General features: G+C 43.1%; 1 protein-coding gene across 1 annotated transcript in view; it reads right to left on the bottom strand.

Moving 5' to 3' along the window:
* Positions 1-9,879: 9,879 nt before the first annotated feature.
* SEPSECS (Sep (O-phosphoserine) tRNA:Sec (selenocysteine) tRNA synthase) overlaps positions 9,880-19,755 on the bottom strand; it is a 50,497-nt gene continuing 40,621 nt past the window's right edge. The window contains exons 9-11 of the mRNA XM_065405379.1: positions 12,346-12,439; positions 11,554-11,644; positions 9,880-10,135 (exon numbers count right to left, since the gene is read on the bottom strand). Of these exons, the coding sequence (XP_065261451.1) occupies positions 9,880-10,135; positions 11,554-11,644; positions 12,346-12,439 (441 nt within the window). The remainder of the gene's footprint in view (positions 10,136-11,553; positions 11,645-12,345; positions 12,440-19,755) is intronic.

Below are 19,755 nucleotides of genomic sequence, written 5' to 3'. Positions count from 1 at the left end.
GAAAAGACTCTCATTGACTTCAAGAGGACTAGAATCAGACCTATGATTCCTAGCAACATAATAGGCTCAGAATCCCAAACCACGGTCTTAGAGATGAGAGGCATTGGCGGTGGTAATCAAGGTATAAAAAATCAATATGGTAGACTGGTGCTGTCTTTTCCTGAAAACTAAGGTGCTGCATTAATATAGCTCAAGATTTGACATTCAGATGAATTTTTCTAAAATAAAAACAAAAAAGTGAGTATTACAGTTTGCACCATTCATGTGGAATACAAGCTGGAGTTATAATTGTATCAATTATATCATTATTAAAAAAACATTTCCGTATTAAAATCCATTTACTGATTATAAATCCTAAAAACTGCTGGCACCATGAGCACATGGACCTGCTGCCTTTGTATGCATCAGTCAATTTCATCCCTATTACGTTCTGTATCCCTGGGGATGGTAATATACTAGTAAGCATTTTTTTTTTCCTGGACTGTAGCATTGCAAAGTTGGCTCAAAAACACACAAAGAGCAATTAAAAAAAAAGTCAAAGAAAAATACATTACTGGAAATAAAATTGTAGCATTTCCTAAAATTGACAGGTGGACACTCATTCTGGTAAAATAAGCAAATATGTATTTAGACAGTATTTACTGACTCTAAAATAGATAAATATTTATCGTGATGTGGTATAGCCCTATTATAGCTATTCATTCAAACCCTGCAAGAAGATTCTCTGCTTCTACAATGCCACAAGAAGCATGTCAATTCCAGTGCAATTTATATTTTATGAACATACACTCTCTCTCACTCTAGATGTATACATATAAAAACATACCTTTAATCACCTTGCCTGTCTGCTGCTCACTAGTCCATTTCCCTGGTACTTATTCTAACATTGCAGCGATGAGTGGGATGCAAAACCATAAACTAGATAAAGAATTGTAACGTCAAAGCTGGAGCATCTAGAAGAGAGAGATGGACTGTGAGAGATTGTTGGACAGTTTTGTATTTAAACAAGGGTTATTACACTATATTGTAAGAAAGCTTATAAAAATACTTCTATTTAAATCTGATAGGTTGGAAAATTCTTCCTTGTATATCTACATTCCTCTTTTTGAGCACATCAAACTGAGAGCCCTTTGCTCACACTGGTGACCCCTCTTACTCCCATTTTAGTTCCATCAAATCCAGAAGGCCTACTCATGGGACTATTAACAACAATAATTTTGTTTACTATTGGTAGTGTTTATTATGGTAGTACCTAAAAGCCAACAACGACTGGGGTCCCATTGTGCCCCCAGAGTAACTCTCACTAACCATTCACAATCTAGTACTACACATCACCATCTGTTTGTTAGCCCATTATCAAACCAAAATGCTCAGACACTGAGCTCTCTCACTCTGCTGTCAGACTTTACCCCTCCATCAACTGGAAGCCACCAGCAGTAGGCTCTGAAGTGACAAATTCAACTTGGGGTGCTATAGTAATGTAATGCATGTGACTTCAGTCCAGTTATTCTGATTTACTGCAGTCAGGGCCGGCTCTGGCTTTTTTGCCGCTGGGCGGGGGGGGGGGGGGGGGGGGGGGGAGGGCGGCCGGAGCCCCGGGGGGAGGGCAGCGAGCCCTGGCCGGGGCTCGGCTCTCCCCCCGGCGGCCAGAGCGCAGAGGGCAGGGCGCAGAGGGCGGCCGGGGGGAGGGCGCCGGGGGGGGGGGAGGGCGGCCAGAGCGCCGGGGGGAGGGCGGCGAGCCCGGCCGTGGCCCCGCTCTCGCCGGCGGCCGGAGCGCCGCGCCGCCCTCCTCCAGGTGCCGCCCCAAGCACAAGCTTGGTGGGCTGGTGCCTGGAGCCGGCCCTGACTGCAGTATGGGCAGAAAATGAGACCCTAAGCATTTTTGACAGTTTATACACAGCAAGAACAACTTCACATGTCAACTTGTAGAAGTGTGGACTGAAAAAAAGGGTACAGTCTACATTTAAATAGCTGACAGCAATGGAAGGTGCCATTTTCTTTTTAGCCACAGATTGGGTACAATCGGGTAATTACAGTGGAAGCTTTTTCACGCTAAGCTGGCTAATCACCGCATAACCTATCAGGAAACCTTCCTAAATCTAGTGCTAGGAGCTACCAGTCCTTTATTCTCATATTTCTGCTAAAACATTTTTTTCCATAATCCTTTAATTAACAAAAACAGTGCCTGAGGGACAGTACTTGGAGAACAAAGTCAGCAGCAAGAGCACAAACTTCCCCCACAGTGCTCCAACAATTTGACTTATTCAAACCACCACTAAGTGTGGGAGGGTAAGTTAGTATTTTGGCTCTTTGACTCCTTTGCTTTCCCATCAGTGTCAACTGTGATGCACACATCTGTCCGGTGAGAGCCACCATATTCACTTCACATATAGTAGGCCAAAAAATAGCCAGATTATAACTTTTCCACTACTGACAGGGGTGGGATTTGAATACAAGATCTAAATCACATATTATGTCTCATTGCTAGGCCCTGTAAAGGGGAATGCTCACCATCAGTGCCAGTAGGGGTCAGGCAAGGGTGCAGCAGGTTGTCTCCCTCCCTGACCTCCCCCCTTTTTAGTTATAGTTCTGTCTTGTGGGGGATCTGTCTCTTCTTTTGTGGCTCAGCCCCCACCACCTAGGTCACATCTCCCAGTCCACCCCTTTTGGGGTATATGAAAAGAAAGTCTGATCACAGAGAAATCTTTCAGTGCCTGCGAGGGCTTCAGGGCTTTTACCTTAGTTCAGAGACTTTGGGATTTGGGCCCTTGAACAGTCAGGGTCTTTCCCAACTGGATTCTCCCAAGGCAAAAGCTCCTGTTGTTGTCACGTCTTTTGGAGTAGGTATGGGAGCCCAGCTGTAGTTCACCGGGCAGTGACAGAGACGCTCTGTGACAGATGGCTAGAGACGACAGTGGTTTTTAAACCAATATGTTTTAAATAGAATGATTACAATGCACCCTAGTATGCTCACACTATTATTTACAAAGTTTCTGAATATACACAGCACAATTATTCAGATACTGGTTTCTCACCATAGGTCCTCTGTTTAATACCACTTTGTAACCAGTTCAAGTTTACAATGGACATGGTTTAAAAAAATGATTGTCAGCTTCTTAAATTGTCTTACTTGGGATTTCAAAACCCCTCAAGCCAGTGTTATTAAAATGTTGCATTAAAAAGAAGACGTAATCTGGACACCCCCTAAAACAAAAAAATGAAAACAGCAACTGAATCTTTAAAGCAGGGGTGGCCAACCTGTGGCTCTGGAGCTGCATGTAGCTCTTCAGAGGTTAATATGTGGCTCCTTGCATAGGTGCTGACTCTAGGGCTGGAGCTACAGATGCTAACTTTCCAATGAGCTCACTGCTCAACCCCCTGCTCTGCCTTAGGCCCTGCCCCCACTTTACCCCTTCCCCCAAGCCTGCCATGCCCTCACTCCTCCCCCACAGAGCCTCCTGTGCATGCAAAACAGCTGATTGCGGCAGGCGGGAGGCGCTGACTGGCGGGGCTGCCAGTGGGTGGGAGGCGCTGGGGGGCGGGAGCTGATGGGGGGCTGCTGACGTATTACTGTGGCTCTTTGGCAATGTACATTGGTAAATTCTGGCTCCTTCTCAGGCTCAGGTTGGCCACGCCGCTTTAAAGCATCATGAACCAAAGGCTGTAACCCATCTATAATCCACATGTGGATTCATGTAATAATTCTTCAATTAGACTTATCTATACATCAACGCAGGACTGAGAACTGCTGATACACTGCAGATGAGGACATTTATTAGTCTCTGGGCTCCAGCCTTTCTTAAAAAAAGATGATCACATAATATAGATTACTTGGCTTATATGTATATTAAGCTGCAATGCCAGCATTTACATTTGCAACATTACATTTTGCTTTCTTAGGCTCAAGAGAGTTTGCTGCATCTGGTAGGCTTTATTTGCTCGGTTTCCTGTGCAGTCATTTCAAAGCATGAACAGATAATATGATTACTGCACAAATGGTTCTCAATTTTGTTTATCTCACAGATAATAAGAAACAGTTACTTACCTTACAGTAACATTGGTTCTTTGATATGTGTTGTGCATATATATTCAATAATTGACCTTCACTTTGTTAAGCTAAGTAGAGAGAGCTCCTTTCGTCACACAATAAGGCATATTTGATGAACATGTTCTCATGAGAGCAGGCCCTCAGTAGGGTCTGGGAAGATGGTTGGGGAGGGACTAGAATTGTATGGAGTAACCCACCTCTATGATTTCTAGGACCCAACGATTTGTGGCAATCCACACCCCATGAAAATAAAATAAATGGCATCTAAATGGAGAGGATATAAGAGGGAGATCCAACACAGGTTGTACACTATTCCCAGCTAAGGAGTCAAATCTCTTGCCTTTTGATGAGGAGGGCAGGTGAGAAGACATGGCGGTGAAGATGGATGGTTTCCTCCTCTGAAATTTCTGGCACTTCCCGGGTGGTTCAGGTTGTCTACATTGGATGTAGAATGGCTGCCCTTTATGTAGTTGAGACGTAAGTGTAGACTTACCTAAGTGTAGGAGCGTAGACTCCTAAGGACCTCAGTGTCACTTAAGAGTCCTCATCAGTCTTCACATTTAAAAGTTTGCATCCTTCAAATGAAATATTTTCAATTTTAACATTTACCTCCTTAAGGATTCCTGAGGATAGGAACCAAAACGATCTCTTCATGGCAAACAAGGAATCCATAGATTGGATGCTGTGTCCGCATCATCTACTTGAAGAGATATACATGCAAGTTGCCCCTTCAAACTAAAGGATTTAAACGCCTCTCTACCATCTTGAGGAAACCTGTCAGCAAATTTGGAGATGGTGTCCTGTGACAGGGAGCGGCCCTCTGCTCCGTCTCCCTGAACAAATGGCTCTGACACCTCCAATTTGTAACCACCACTATGTACTTTATTAGTGTTTTATCAACCACCACCCTCTTAGAGTCCCACATAGCAATTCTATTCACTGTGTCATACAATAAGCATCATCGTCTTTTGCCAAAGAAAGAGAGGAAAGAGATCTCTCCATGCAGAGATCTCCCTTTACCCTGGCCCTGCTGGCCTGCTCTCTCTCTCTCTCTCTCTAAGGCTGATCTAATAATTATCCCCTCCTTCCCTCAATCAGGTCTGATAGATCACACAGTGAGCAAGCTGAGACATTGCAAATTCCACAGGGGGTAAGAAGGAACTAGGTGGTTGGGGCCACCTCCACCCTTTAAATATTCAGTTGGAGGCATGAGTAAACTCAGGGTGTAGGGTTGGCCCCCAACAGACATAGCACACACCAACAGTGCAATATATGTGACAAACACTTGAAGAATTTGCCTGATCCTCTGAAATGACAGAACAAGGAGCAATGGTCTCAAGTTGCAGTGGGGGAGGTCTAGGTTGGATATTAGGAAACACTATTTCACTAGGAGGGTGGTGAAGCACTGGAATGCTTTACCTAGGGAGGTGGTGGAATCTCCTTCCTTGGAGGTTTTTAAGGCCCGGCTTGACAAAGCCCTGGCTGGGATGATTTAGTTGGGAATTGGTCCTGCTTTGAGCAGGGGGTTGGACTAGATGACCTCCTGAGGTCCCTTCCAACCCTGATATTCTATGATTCTATGAGATTTACATAAACTAGACAAAAATATTCAAGGCTGCAAAGACAAATATATTAAAACATTTATTATGTATTTTTGCCCTGGATCATTTAAAGTAAGACATTACAGGTGATCTTAATACACAATTAATCAGACATGTCAAACATTCAGGAACAACTAATTAGCACAAGTTATTACATGGTAAAATGGAACTAAAGCACTGCATCTCGCACACCTTGAGAGGAAAAAGCATTGGCCCCCTCCTACACACAGAACCACCCCTCTCAACCACTTAATTTGGTTTTCTTTGAGGAGTTGTGGGAGGCCCCGTGGCCTTACTTCTTCCATCATGTTGAAAGTGCAGTTGCTCAAAATCTCCACAGGATCATCAGGTCAAATGTCAGTTCACTCCTGCCCTCTTATGAACTTTGTGGCTGGGTGAAGTGCGGCAAAGGTTCTTGAGTTCTTCCCCTTCCCCATACAATCTCATTGCAAAATTTTCATGGAAGGCAGCCATTATCAGCTTTTCCCTCTCACCCTACCTCCAAAAGAGAGCCGCCTTCATTCTATCACCACCTTCTAGCAGCAGTGCTGTGAAACTCTGACCACTTCCAAAGGGTAGTATTTCCCATAGTCTTGAGGGGACCTTGTTGATAATTGGTTTTTATAAGGGACATATGGAAAGATTAAGCTAGTAACTGAAGCATAATTGGAATGTACATTACTTACTTTATCATGCATACTGGGTGGATAGTGGTCAATGACGTTCTAATCTTCCTTTAAAAGCATTCTGTTTAATAATTTGGCTCAGATCTTTTCTACAGAACTAGCTCTGCATTGTAAGAGACCAACACAAAGGTTTGGTCATTCTTTTCCATTTGTTTTTTAAAAATACATTGGAGTTTGGATTATTTAAATCAAATTTCATTTCAAGTTATTATTAAATTACCCACAGCATCTGGCTTCCAGAGCTTATGGTTTAAATTAAGATGTGACATGACATAACAAATGACAGCGACACAGCAAGTGAGAGTGGCAAACAGCGGGGTGAGGAGTAACAAGAGTAGCAGCAATAAGATCACAGAGATATTTAGTTTAAGGCACATGCACATCATGATGGTACAAGGTTTTTTAAAAAAAATTAAATTGACTCGCTTCATGAGGGCATTTGCTGAGTATTCAATGTGAGCCTGAAGAACAGATTTGACTGCAGAGAGAATAGTGGCCCTTGCAGGACATTCCAGGCATAGAGATTAGTGTTAGGGAAAGAAGCCATGACGATGCCCGTGGAAGAAGTGGACAAATGGGGCAACAAGGCTTGCGGCATTGGCAGAATAGGAGGTCTGGCAGTTCTGTTCCGGCTGGCAGAATTCTACAATTTATGGGCCTTACTTTGTATAACAGTATTTTACAATGGAACATACAAATTATGCTTGTGAACGAATAAGTTTAACAAAAATCTAACTTGAGGATAGAATGCATGCAGCATTTAAACGGTGATATTATGTTAAAGTAAAAATATGCCAAGTCACCACAGACAATGGTATAACAAAATGTGTGTGTGTGTGTGTGTGTGTGTGTGTGTGTGTGTGTGTGTGTGTGTAAGTAAAACTAGTGGGCCACATTCTTCATAGCTTCAGCAGGCCATGCACAATGCACCCCCAGGGGCTACTTGCATTCCTCCATTTCCACCGCAGTAAATTCCTTGTGTGTCATACTGCATCCTCCTCTATTTCAGGGTCTCCCTACAACTCCTCCACCCCTTTCCTCATACCAGGGGCTCAGTGTGTACCCCCATTGCTCTGGTCTGTGTGTGTCCCCTGCATATCTCCCTCCCTGCGACAGGGTGCTCAGCAGGAATGACTGAGCCAGCCCTCTGTCACTCCAGCTCCAATTAAAGGAGGTAAACCAGTGGCTGATTGGCAAAGGAGAAACTGCTGCCAGCCTGATTAGCCTGGTTCTATATACAGGCCCAGAGGCAGGGGGAGGGGAGCCAAGGAAGGAGTGTGGTAGCTCTGCCCTCCTGAGTCCAGAGACTAAGGAGTCCTCAAGGCTGGAATCCCCAAGCTGTACACCTGGTGAGAAGATGGTGGGATGGCACTATGCAAATAAACTGCACTGGTGACTGCTGAGCCAGGTGGTCTTGGAGTGCTTTTTGGAGCAGAGCAGAGCAGAGCAAAGGCAGAACCAAGGGGGGGGCCTGCTATGCCTTGTTACACTCCCAATCACCATTCCCCACTCTCCAGGTCCTTGCTCCCCACCCTCAAGTATTTATGGTTTGCCCCTGCTGACTCCCCATCCACAGCCCTGCTTTCTCCTCCCCACATCTCCACTCTGGGCCCCTGCTTCCCTCACCACCACCATTCCCCATCCCTACATTCTCTTGCAGATCCTGCTTTCCCCCCCGCCCAGCCCTCTTTGGGTCGCTGCTTCCTTCCCCCTCCATCTCCCTTTCCCCCGCTTCTGGGTCCCTGCTTCACCCATCACGACTGCCCCATCCCTCTGGTTCCTGCTGCATACCCTCACCCTGGCCCCCTCCCTCTCTGGGTCCCTACTCCTCCCCCATGCACTGGGCTCTCTCCACCCCCTACCCCCCCCATATATACCATGTCTGGAAAGCTCTCATTTCTGTTAGAGTCCAGGCTACAGTCTTCCCACTCAACAGGCTAAGCTGCTGCCTCTGCTATGTACAGGGGGCAGCAGAGATTCCTCTGCCTGTGGCAACAGGCAGTCTGTGGCCCTGATTTTCCTCTGACTCAGGCTCTTCTGGTGTTTTGATTTCCATCAGAACTAATAGAAGTGTGCCCACGGATGCCTAGAACATTCCATTATTTTTAAAATTGATCAGATGTGGCATACCAAAGTTATCACATTACAGACAAACACAGAAATGCCACTGAGTTGAGCGTTAGATCTTGCTCCACTCGGCCAATAAATGATTTGGAATATCTTTAATTTAACCAAATTGCCACTCTGCATATACCACATGAATCCCGTTTTAATTTCTTTTTTAAAATGAAAAACTTTACAAGCCTAAGCCAACAAAAGCAAACTCAGTGATATGAGCCCTTAGCTAGGCTAACCGGTTCAGTCAGTGACTGAATATAGTTGGGGCAGCAGCAGCACCACCCACAGGAGATGGTTCAGAATTAGGAGGCATGGTCTCCAAATTTATTGAAGTGCTGGAGTAAATCTAACATCCTGGGAGTCCCCATGAATATCTGCTGTCCCTCCTTAGGGCCCATAGGAGAACCAATCTCCCATTACTTCAGGTCCGCTGATTTCTCCTATTCAGGAGAGCAATTATTAAGGCACAAATCAAATGCAAGAGGGAGGGGAGATCTTCCCATTTCACTGCCTTCCTACTGCAGCCCCCTTCTTTCCTTGCTGTTTACCCCCATATGCTTCCTGTGGGACTGTTCAACCCTGAAAGTCTTTCCAGGGGCTGAGGATTGGCTGAATCCTTGTAAATTGCCCTGTTACACTCCCTTGTAGATTTCCCTTTGCCATAGGGAGTCTGTGCCTTTCCATGGTGTTCCCCGGCTAAGAACATGTACAGACTTCAAACATGTTGCTCCTGTTTTCAGCTGTTCAAATTACTATCAGGAAAGGGACTTGGAAAAACCATCTCTCCCCATTGTATCTCATGCTCACATTATTTTAAAATTTCATTTAATAATATCTATCTCCCCTCTCATGCCCATAAAGAGATGTAGCAGGAAATGGCTGTGAATGCACTCATGAGCAAATACTCACACATGTATGAACACTCATTCCAGAGACATTTTTGTGAGCAAAAAAGGACTGTTTGCTAAATGAACACCAATAGCAAAATCAGAAGAGATACAAAACACTGCTAAAGCAAATTCAGTTTAAAATATTAATCAATATTCACTGAAATTTTCTTCAGATATTTGTCCAACTCCAATCACAATGGGGCAAATTCATTTCTAAAGACCCATCTTAGAGCCTTCATACTATTTAAGCCCTATTTGAGTACTTGAGTGGGTTTTAAGAGGTGCAAAAGCCTTATGGTTTGCTGTCTGCACAGTGATGAATGTTACCCAATAATTTTTTAAAATCTGAATTTCATCCAAGTTTTTTTTAAATTTAAATTTCCATTCCCTGTATTGCATATTCCACAATACAAACAGGATACAAACTTCACACAATCCAAAAAACAAAACAAAACCAACCCCCCTCCCCCCCCCCCCAAAAAAACAACCCCCAAACACACACCAAACTTTGTGTGTTCCAAAATCTGCATCTTGTTCTAGTCTTCAGTTTCTCCCGTACTTGTATGTTTAGTACAGTTATCCATTTCAGGCACATCTTTTCCATTGCTCTTTTCTTTTCTAAAAGTCTTCATACACTTTTCCAGTCTTTTTAGGAACAGATCTACATCTTGCTTTTTCATTCCAATTGCTGAAGCAGCATTGAGGTAAGCACAGGGATAGTAATTTGTATGTGACATAAAGCCTTTGAAAGTGTAGTTATTCACTGTTTGCAAAGACCCAAGGGGAACCACCCTGAAACAATCAATCACAATTCAATTAAAAATGCTCAGGGCTATTTACAGGAAGCACAGTATTCTGAAACATTTCTATGCATAACAACGTGTGTAAATTATAAACAAGTTTGTGTAAAAGTACCTGAAGTGAACCAATTATTAAAGAACATTAAAATCAAGAACTATAAAAAAACAGCATGGGTAGAAATAGGACTGGAACTTTTGAACTTGATGAAACCCTGAACTTTTTCAAAGATGGTATCTGTTAAGACCAATCTACCCAAAGAGGACTGTAGTAGCAGGACAAGTAAAAGTTATCGTCAGGTAAAACAAAACAAAAAAACCCACCCCATTTTACTGCAGTACATACAGATTTACTGTAGTTCATCTGTGTAAGAAGTGGAATAATCCAAGCTAATGAAGCATGTCTTCTGATGTGAAAATACTCAGCTCTGCCAGACAAAGTGACATTAACTCTGTAGCAGAAGCTAGTTGACAGCAGCAATATTCAGATTAAAGAATTCTGCCAAAACAAGTTTTAGATCATCCTCTTCTTCTAAAAGGTTTAAACTGAAATCATTAAAAATTATTTGGCCTGCATTTCCCTTGCCATGTACCGTCTAGCAGTAAAAATTTTCCACCTACACTGGCTGAAGTTAATTCTGGAAAGTAGGATTTTCTTTTACACTACAAAAAGCAACGAACAACATTAGAGATAAGCAATGTGTTTCCCAGGTCTTTGGCACAAAAAAGATTTTTTAAAGTACAGCTGAAGCAATGTTAAATATTCCTCTAGTATTACAAACCTCAGTTTTTGTCAAGTACAGTAACCGCTTCCACAACTAGTGAAAGATGCATTATTACTAATTTGTATTGTGGTATCACACCTAGAAGGCCCCAATTAGGAATCAGGACCACATTGTACTAGGCACTACGGCCACAGATAACAAAAAGACTGTGAATAATTTGGGACAAGGACAATCTTAAGATTAGTGGCACCAGGTGCTACAGCAAACAGACAGGAATAGTACAACTAACATGGTAATCAGTGGTCGTATCATAGCCCACCAATTGTCTAACTAGCAGACAGTGTTTTGCAGGCATCCTGTCAGTGGCAAGTTTTAAGGAGAGGTTTGACAGACATTATGTAGTTAGTGGTTTAGCAAATTTTTACAAGGAGTTCCTTGCACGCATAAGGAGCAGCATGGGAGGAAGCATGAGGACACTTGTGGGAAAACTTAACTAATGGACAGTGAAGGCCGACAGCAGTGGAATGAAGAATGCATCACTCTGACTCTTTACAACCAGGGTCAAATTTGTGCTAGGGATACATGTGTACACATTATACCTCAGTTAGTTTGTAAAGTCCTAAGAACCATCACAGCACAGCAAATTTCACTGAATATGATAAAAGTTTAAAATATTTCAGATGCTCACCTTGCTCCTGAAACTTGTCTTGTGAAAAGCATAGATCCAAGCTGAGTAACAGCCATGTCACTGTGTTTATCTAGGTTCTCTAGAGACATAGCTGAAGACATAAATAGCTATGTTATAACTGTAATAAAGCTCCTCCTTCAGCAGAAAAGAACCATTGATAAGTTTTATCTAACAATGGTGCCCTGGTTAAGTATTTGGGTTAGAATATAACTAATATGAACATTCTTACTATTATTTTTAATTCTTTTCAGTTTTCCACTAAATATATCCTTTCATTATCTGATTAGACCATTTATACAATTGAGATACTGTGTAGGGAGAGAAGTTCCAGTTTTCCAGGTTCAGTAGAGTTATTGCTTACAATGAAAATCCCAAGTAAATAAAGGGACTCACTAATAGTCTATTTTACTGAGGTTCAGCACCAAGTAGTGTGAAATAACTACTGGTTATGGTTGTGGTTGAAATAACTATTAAACAGTATAAAAATAAATAAATTGAAGTACTGAATGGTAACATGTCAGTCTTTTTACTCTCATGATCAAACAAAGCATATTTTGATCACAAGCAGTTACGTATATAAATACAGGGTCTGAGTCACTAACTGCACTGATAACTGCACTACTCCACTTTTAGGCTGATGCAAGTCCATTGATTTCAATGGACTTGTATTGGCATAAGATTAATGGAATGGAACGGTGAACCATATGCAAGCTCATCTTGTGTATGCAAGTGTATTAAAAATATAGAAGATTTCAGAAGTGCTGGCTCAGTTCAAAGCTGAACAGTAATTACCTAAGGAAATAGGATTGTGTGGTGTGTTCAACAGCCTCTCCTTGTAGACTTCTGCTAGCTTCCTCAGCTGACTTGAAAGGTAGGAAAACATTTCCTGGAAAAAAGCAATAATTTTCAATTAATTTTCTTTTTTTTTCTTTCTTTCTTTCTCTGTTGAATAGTTAATATCAATTTTGGAAAGTTGTCAGCCTCCAGAATATATCATAAAGTATCCAAGTGGTCCCCAGTTCATATGTATTAAGCATCAGCCATTTATTTGAGTCAACAGGTCAGACAGTGTCCTTGAGCAGCGCATGGAAGCCCCTTCCTGTGTAGATCTCTCCATACACAGAACGGGTGCCTCCATACCATTGTCTTCCCTGCCTGACAAGATGAAGCAGCTCCATGTGGGCCAGCACCTGTGCTCAGGATTCAATCCCTCTTTGGCTCCGCAGAATTTATATAGAAAAGGTAATCCATCCTTGAGGAGATTGTGGCAGCAAGACCCCTGCCAGGATCCTGCAATGGGAAGGGGCAGGGTGGCCTTGCTGTGATAGAGGCTGCATCTGCAAACATAGCAGACCACCTGTACTTCCACATCAGCTCTGACCTAAACTGTTCACCACCACAGGGCATCCACTGCCAGGGAGTTAGAGAGGAGCTGCCAAGGCCAAAGCTGGTGCAGGGTTGCAGCCAGTCAGCTATGCTTTCAGGCAAGAGCTTTACCATAGGTCAGCAAACCCTGCCCTCCCAACAAGATGCTGTGGGGGAATCGCCACAAAGAAATCCTTGCAGAAATAGCCACACACAAATCCCTTGTCTATAGTCTTTTACCAGGGCAGGGGACAAACTGGTTCAGTGAAAACAATACAGCAAGAAAGTTGAGATATCATTCCTCAGTGCATATTTTATATTTCCTGGTGAATATTATATTTTACATTTATTTAGTGTCCTTCATTCTGAAGGAGCCCAAAACACTTCAAATGTACATAACATAGAGCACCACTGGAGTTGAGGATGGCAACCAACTGGTGCATAGCTCTGAATGTAAACAAGACATAGTGAGGAGACTAGAGGGAAATTTTGGCCCTCTATACCAGGACAACCCTCTACTCTTACAAAATTCCCATGGCATCATTCATATCCAAGTACAGCAGACAGGACGATAGCTGTGATACTCATGACATAAGATGATGAACCTTTGGTGAAACATGATGATATCATTGAGCACAAATTCTATTAATAAATAGCCACTTCAAAAAAAATGTAACCCTGCACGATGCCAAAGAAAACAGGAATTAGCATTCCTTTCATCCATCTTTTTTAGCTTCCCAATACAACACTAAAAGAGCACATTTTGTTCCCATCAATATCTGATAAGAAAATATTCTTGTTTCTTACCAGCTGAAACAGTTCTGTGATGAATCAGAATATTTCTACTATTTAGCATCACAGATTTGAATACAAATGACTGTTAAAGATTAACTGTTAACCAATCAGATCAGATTTTTTTGCTTTTTGATTTAAAGGTAAATAGTTGGGGAGGTTTGGACCACTTGTCCACAGAGCGGTGAACACTGTTTTGCCTGCATTGCTGGCCACGTCATGCCAAACTGCTGCTTGCACTGTTTTAATCTGGAACAGTTTTAGGCCAGGCCTACACTACCGCGGTAGTTCGACAGCTGGCAATCGAAGTTCCGGGTTCGATTTATCGCGTCTGGTCTGGACGCGATAAATCGATCCCGGAAGCGCTCGCCGTCGACTGCGGTACTCCAGCTCGGCGAGAGGAGTACCGCGGAGTCGACGGGGAGCCTGCCTGCCGCGTGTGGACCGCGTCTGAACCGCGGTAAGTTCGAACTAAGGTATGTCGACTTAGTTGCGTACCTTAGTTCGAATTTGGGGGTTAGTGTAGACCAGGCCTTAGTGTAGAAAAAAAGTGCAGTTTGGCATCTGTCACTAGAGAGCTGCAACTGCCATCAGCTGCTAGAAGAATCCCTCTTTTTCTGCACCAGAAGGACAATAGGTCAGCATCTGATCTGCCTTTACATTAAGCAAGAGAGCATTGGTATGGGTATGAATGAATTTTGTGCCATACACTATATTCTCCTCCACAGTCATCTATGCCATGCAGACAGTTCCCCTCCCTGTCCTCTTTCTGAGACAAGTAGCTAGTCACCCTGCAGCTGCTGCTCAAGCTTTCTAAACATTATAGATGGGTGTCAAAAGTTCAGATGTCATTTCATCAGACAGTTCCTTTGTTGAAAAGGATGCCAAAAGCAGAGATGCCTACGTGAACTGTCTACCTATCCTAGCTAATGCATATGCGACATCATGATAGCAGGAAAAAAAAAACCCACACATCACAGCTGCTTCAGGTCTTCACCAACTAAACAATTTAGTGTTAGTGATGCTCCCCTCACACCTCAGCACAGAACACAGATGGACAAGAGTCAGAACAAACACCACTCTTCCTAACAATTCCTATGGCCTCTGAGTTGTCATTTTCAACACTTCACATTGGTAGACATAGGTAGGGTGTGTGGGTGTGGGTGTGAGAGAGAGAGAGGCGCAAAGACAAAGAGGTTTTAAGTTTGGGTAGCCTCATCCCTGGTCATCAGGTATCAGCTTGTTCTTCCTCCTGACTACAACGATTTTGTTCACCATTCACTTCAGTACAACTGCCTGCTTGCTACTTCTCCCCATCATTCTTTCTCATGGCTATTGCTTGGGCATCCTCCTCAATTTTAGGACTTGACAAAGAACCCTCCTTTCTACAAACAGCATCCTCCTCCATGTGTGGACATCCTACCCTCTGACATGTACCTCTCTGACTGGAACCAGTTAGATCTAGTGAAGTTTAATAAAGACAAATGCAAAGTGCTCCACTTAGGAAGGAACAATCAGTTTCACACATACAGAATGGGAAGAGACTGTCTAGGAAGGAGTTTGGCAGAAAGGGATCTAGGGGTTATAGTGGACCACAAGCTAAATGAGTCAACAGTGTGATGCTGTTGCAAAAAAAGCAAACGTGATTCTGGGATGCATTAACAGGTATATTGTGAGCAAGACACGAGAAGTCATTCTTCTGCTGTACTCTGCGCTGGTTAGGCCTCAACTGGAATATTGTGTCCAGTTCTGGGCACCGCATTTCAAGAAAGATGTGGAGAAACTGGAGAGGGTACAGAGAAGAGCAACAAGAATGATTAAAGGTCTAGAGAACATGACCTATGAAGGAAGGCTGAAAGAATTGGGTTTGTTTAGTTTGGAAAAGAGAAGACAGAGAGGACATGATAGCAGTTTTCAGGTATCTAAAAGGGTGTCATAAGGAGGAGGGAGAAAACTTGTTCATCTTAGCCTCTGAGGATAGAACAAGAAGCAATGGGCTTAAACTGCAGCAAGGGAGGTCTAGGTTGGACATTAGGAAAAAGTTCCTAACTGTCAGGGTGGTTAAACACTGGAATAAACTGCCTAGGGAGGTTGTGGAATCTCCATCTCTGGAGATATTTAAGAGTAGGTTAGATAAATGTCTATCAGGGATGGTCTAGACAGTATTTGGTCCTGCCATGAAGGCAGGGGACTGGACTCGATGACCTCTTGAGGTCCCTTCCAGCCCTAGAATCTATGTATAAAATTAAAGATACCATTTTAGGTAGCACCTCAGAGATTTTACAGAACCAAATGGGTTAGGGGAGCAGTTCTGAGAAATGTGTATACCTCCTTTTCCTGGGCCACTGAATTAACTGAATTGCAGCCTCCATCTTAGAGAAATCAAGTGAAAATGGCTCCTGAGCTGACCCTCTTAATCACATGGGATGGATTCACTCAAACAGAGAAATAGTGTCATGCCACCTAACAAAATGAATCAAACTACCTTTAAGTTCACTGACAACAGCATGAAGTTTTTGAGACGTCTAGTTAGAGAAAAAAACTTGCAAGAGGCTTCTATGGGCAGTGAGGAGGACTAGAAACTTGTGGCAAATCATTGCTGCTTTGCAGTGGCCATTTGAAATCAAACCCAATACTTCTATGGTTTGAGTACAACAGCTTGCACAGTTTGCAGTTGGCTTTATTTACAGTATCCTCTTAGAAACTTAAAAGTAACATTTGTTCCCTTATCTAGACACTTTTTTCTTGCTCCTCGTGGAAGACAAACACCATATTCATTTGTTATTCACTTTCTTGTCACAAGAAGTTATACTCCTGGGGGGAACTCTGTGCCACAGCGTGTGCACAGAATTCATATCCCCGCAGATTTCTTTGCTTCCCTTCAGAAAAATGACTTTCTGATGGGGGAAGCAAAGGGAAGTCGTAAGTGTGGTCACGCACCCCCCACCCCCAGCAGAGCAGGCATGTTGTTTCAGGCACCCAGAACAGCTGTCTGAGAGGTAAATCACAGAAAGGGGTGGGGATGAGGATGCCCCAGCCGGTAGCTCCTACCCTGTGCTGGGTCCAGCTGCTAGTCCTGGCTGGACTGGGGTTGGGGGAGGACGGGACTTCCTCTTCCCCTGCAAGGAGCAGCTGGGGCCAAGTCAGACCCACCCCCAGAAACCTTCCCCGGCTGCAGGAAGCTCTGCCCTCTCCTTCTTCCTGCCCCATCACTCCTCAGCTGCGGAGGAAGGGGTCACTGTGGGGGAGCTGTCCGCCACCCATGCATCTGGACCCCCCCATACCCAGACCCCCCCATCGAGCCTCACTCCCCCAACACCCAGAACCTCCCCACAGAGCTCCCTGCACCTAACCCCCCCCTCAGAGCCTCACCCCCTGCATCCAGACCCATCCCTGCACCCAGACCTCTTGCTGAACCCCTGCACTTGAACCCCCACCCCAATAAGTCCCACCCCCCGTCACGTGGGCCACTCCTTGCTGAGCCCTCCAAACTCCAACTCCCATCCCACTCTCCCAGCACCCAGACCTCCCTGCTGAGCCCCCCCCCGAGCCCCCCCCGCTGAGTGCCATCCCCTCATACCCAGACACCCCCCCCCCCGCTGAGTCCCAACCACCTTCACTTGGACCCCTCTGAAGAGTCCCATTACCCCTGCACCCAGAACCCCCAATAAGCCCCTGTGCATCCAGCTCCCACACACACACCAATTGTCCCACACAGAACCCTCTCAACCCACACCTGGATCTCCCCACACTAAGTCGCTCCACACTTGGATCCTGCTGGGTTGAACCTGCCTGTCCCACACCTGGTGTGCCTGGCGTGGAGGGGCAGGGCTCTGTAGGGTTTCTGGGGCAGGCCTGGTCCTTGTGCTGTGTCAGGATCAGGTGCAGCCTCACTGCCGAGTCTGTGTCCTAGGAGGGGCTGCAGGGTGAGCTCCTACCTCTGTGCAGCCAGTGCTCTGCGCTCCCCACTGCAATGCTGGAGCTACCACATTTATTGACAAATAAAATTTGCAGAAATTTAAAATATTGTGTGCAGAATTTTTAATTTTTTGGTGCAGAATTCCCTCAGGAGTAAATAAGCATCACTAATGTGCTCATCTATTATATCAGTATCATTTTTGTAATCTGATTTGTTAATTATTTTGTGCTTCCTCTATTGGCTATTTACTTCTGCAGCAACAGAGGATAATACTGCAAGGGAGTGTATTTACAATGGCTGTTCTCAGAATACATTTATTGAGGAGAATGGTGATGAAAGAAAGTTAATGATGAGAACAATAAGATATTCCCCAACAATTTAACACTTTAAGCGTGTCTCATTTGAGGACTTCCCTATAGTGTAGTACATTTGACAATGTCCCTTTAATAAAATAACTTCCAATTTGTAGAATTGGGCTCTTAACTTAGCTACTTAAAGTAGTAAATTTTCCTCATTTATGATTAGATATCTAAATCACTCAATTAGCCCAGAATTGCTACTTGCATGTGGAGGGACTGGATGAATCAGGGAAGAATGAAGAAGTAGGAGAGGAAACCAGGGTATATACATTTTCATCAAACTGACTGAAAACCTCTGTATACAAATTTAAATGTTTTCCTGTTTTTGTAAAATAGCATGCTTTGCATTTTAGAATTTTTATTTTCCATTTAACAACATCTAGATATTTTATAAATAAATAGTTAGCTAAGCAGTTCACTGTACAATAAATTAATGACTTTTCAGATTTGGCAATACTTTTTTTTTGGGGGGGGGGGGTTAAGTCTATAGTTGACCTCTATTATAAAATCGCTTTCTGCCGCATGGAACATTTATAAGCACCCAAGCAAATATATACAATGAGCTCTTACTTAAAAGAAATGCAGCTAAATACAATTGATTTTTTTATGTGGTAGGCACTGTAACTCAGTTTTTTAAAAACTTATCATACTAAAAGGTGTATTGAATTACTTACACAGTAAATGTCAGCCAAATTGCTAGGGGGAAAGAGTGAATGAAAATGTGAAACAACTGTACCATGAAACCTAGCTAGCTATTGAGGTAAATGCTGTTATATGAAAATATATTGCACTTCTGGCATTCTAGTTTGATTTCTAACCCCTAAAACAATGACATCTAAGGGAAAACTGAAAATTCAGTTAATCCTAGAGGCAGTGTATATCAAAAGTGCCAAATGACATAGTCACGTTAGACATAATGGCAAGCTTCACTGAAGTATACATAAAACTATCAAGAAACTTTTGAAGAAGTGAGCAAAAAATCAGAGTTGTTTCTGCAGCCAATTTTGGTAACCTGGATATAAGGGGACAGTTCCTCATCTGCTGTTAATTAGCACAGCTTCACTGAAATCAGTCTAGCCTGCGGTTTCATGTTAGTTAGACCATGAAATGTTCAGTAGTGACACAAAATCCAGTCTATGAATATCATAGGAAAGTCTTTAGAAATGGAATTTATGGTTTCTAGGTTTACCCGTTAATAAAGCCATCTACTACAATATGTACAGTTCTGTGCAGATATACATATTGCATAATACACACATACCCATTTTTGGACAGGAAAATTATTTTATTGGACATGAATAATTTTTGAATCTTTACATTTTAATGCAGAATCTTTATCTACAGATGTTCTCACAAATAGTTGAATCATACTATATATTTATATTCTACAATTCTTCTAGTTTTGAGAAGCTAAACTAAACTTAAAGGGCTTTCCATCTTTTAGGAGATGGTGGGTTTAAAAAATATTATTTGCATTGGATTATGGTAATACCTAGAGGCTATACAGTACTAGGCCCTGTACTCATACAACACATATGGAAGCTCTTCCATGCTCTTACTCATTTTTGTTGCCCTTTTCTGAACCTTTTCCAAGTCCAATATATCTTTTCTGAGATGGGTCAACCACATCTGCATGCAGTATTCAAGATGTGGGCATACCATGGATTTATATAGAGGCAATATGATATTTTCTGTCTTATTATCCATCCCTTTCTTAATGATTCCCAACATTCTGTTCACTTTTTTGACTGCTGCTGCACATTGAGT

Source organism: Emys orbicularis, chromosome 5 (genome assembly GCF_028017835.1).
Source record: "Emys orbicularis isolate rEmyOrb1 chromosome 5, rEmyOrb1.hap1, whole genome shotgun sequence".
NCBI classification, from domain to species: Eukaryota; Metazoa; Chordata; order Testudines; family Emydidae; genus Emys; species Emys orbicularis.
This window is presented reverse-complemented; position numbering and strand designations above follow the sequence as displayed.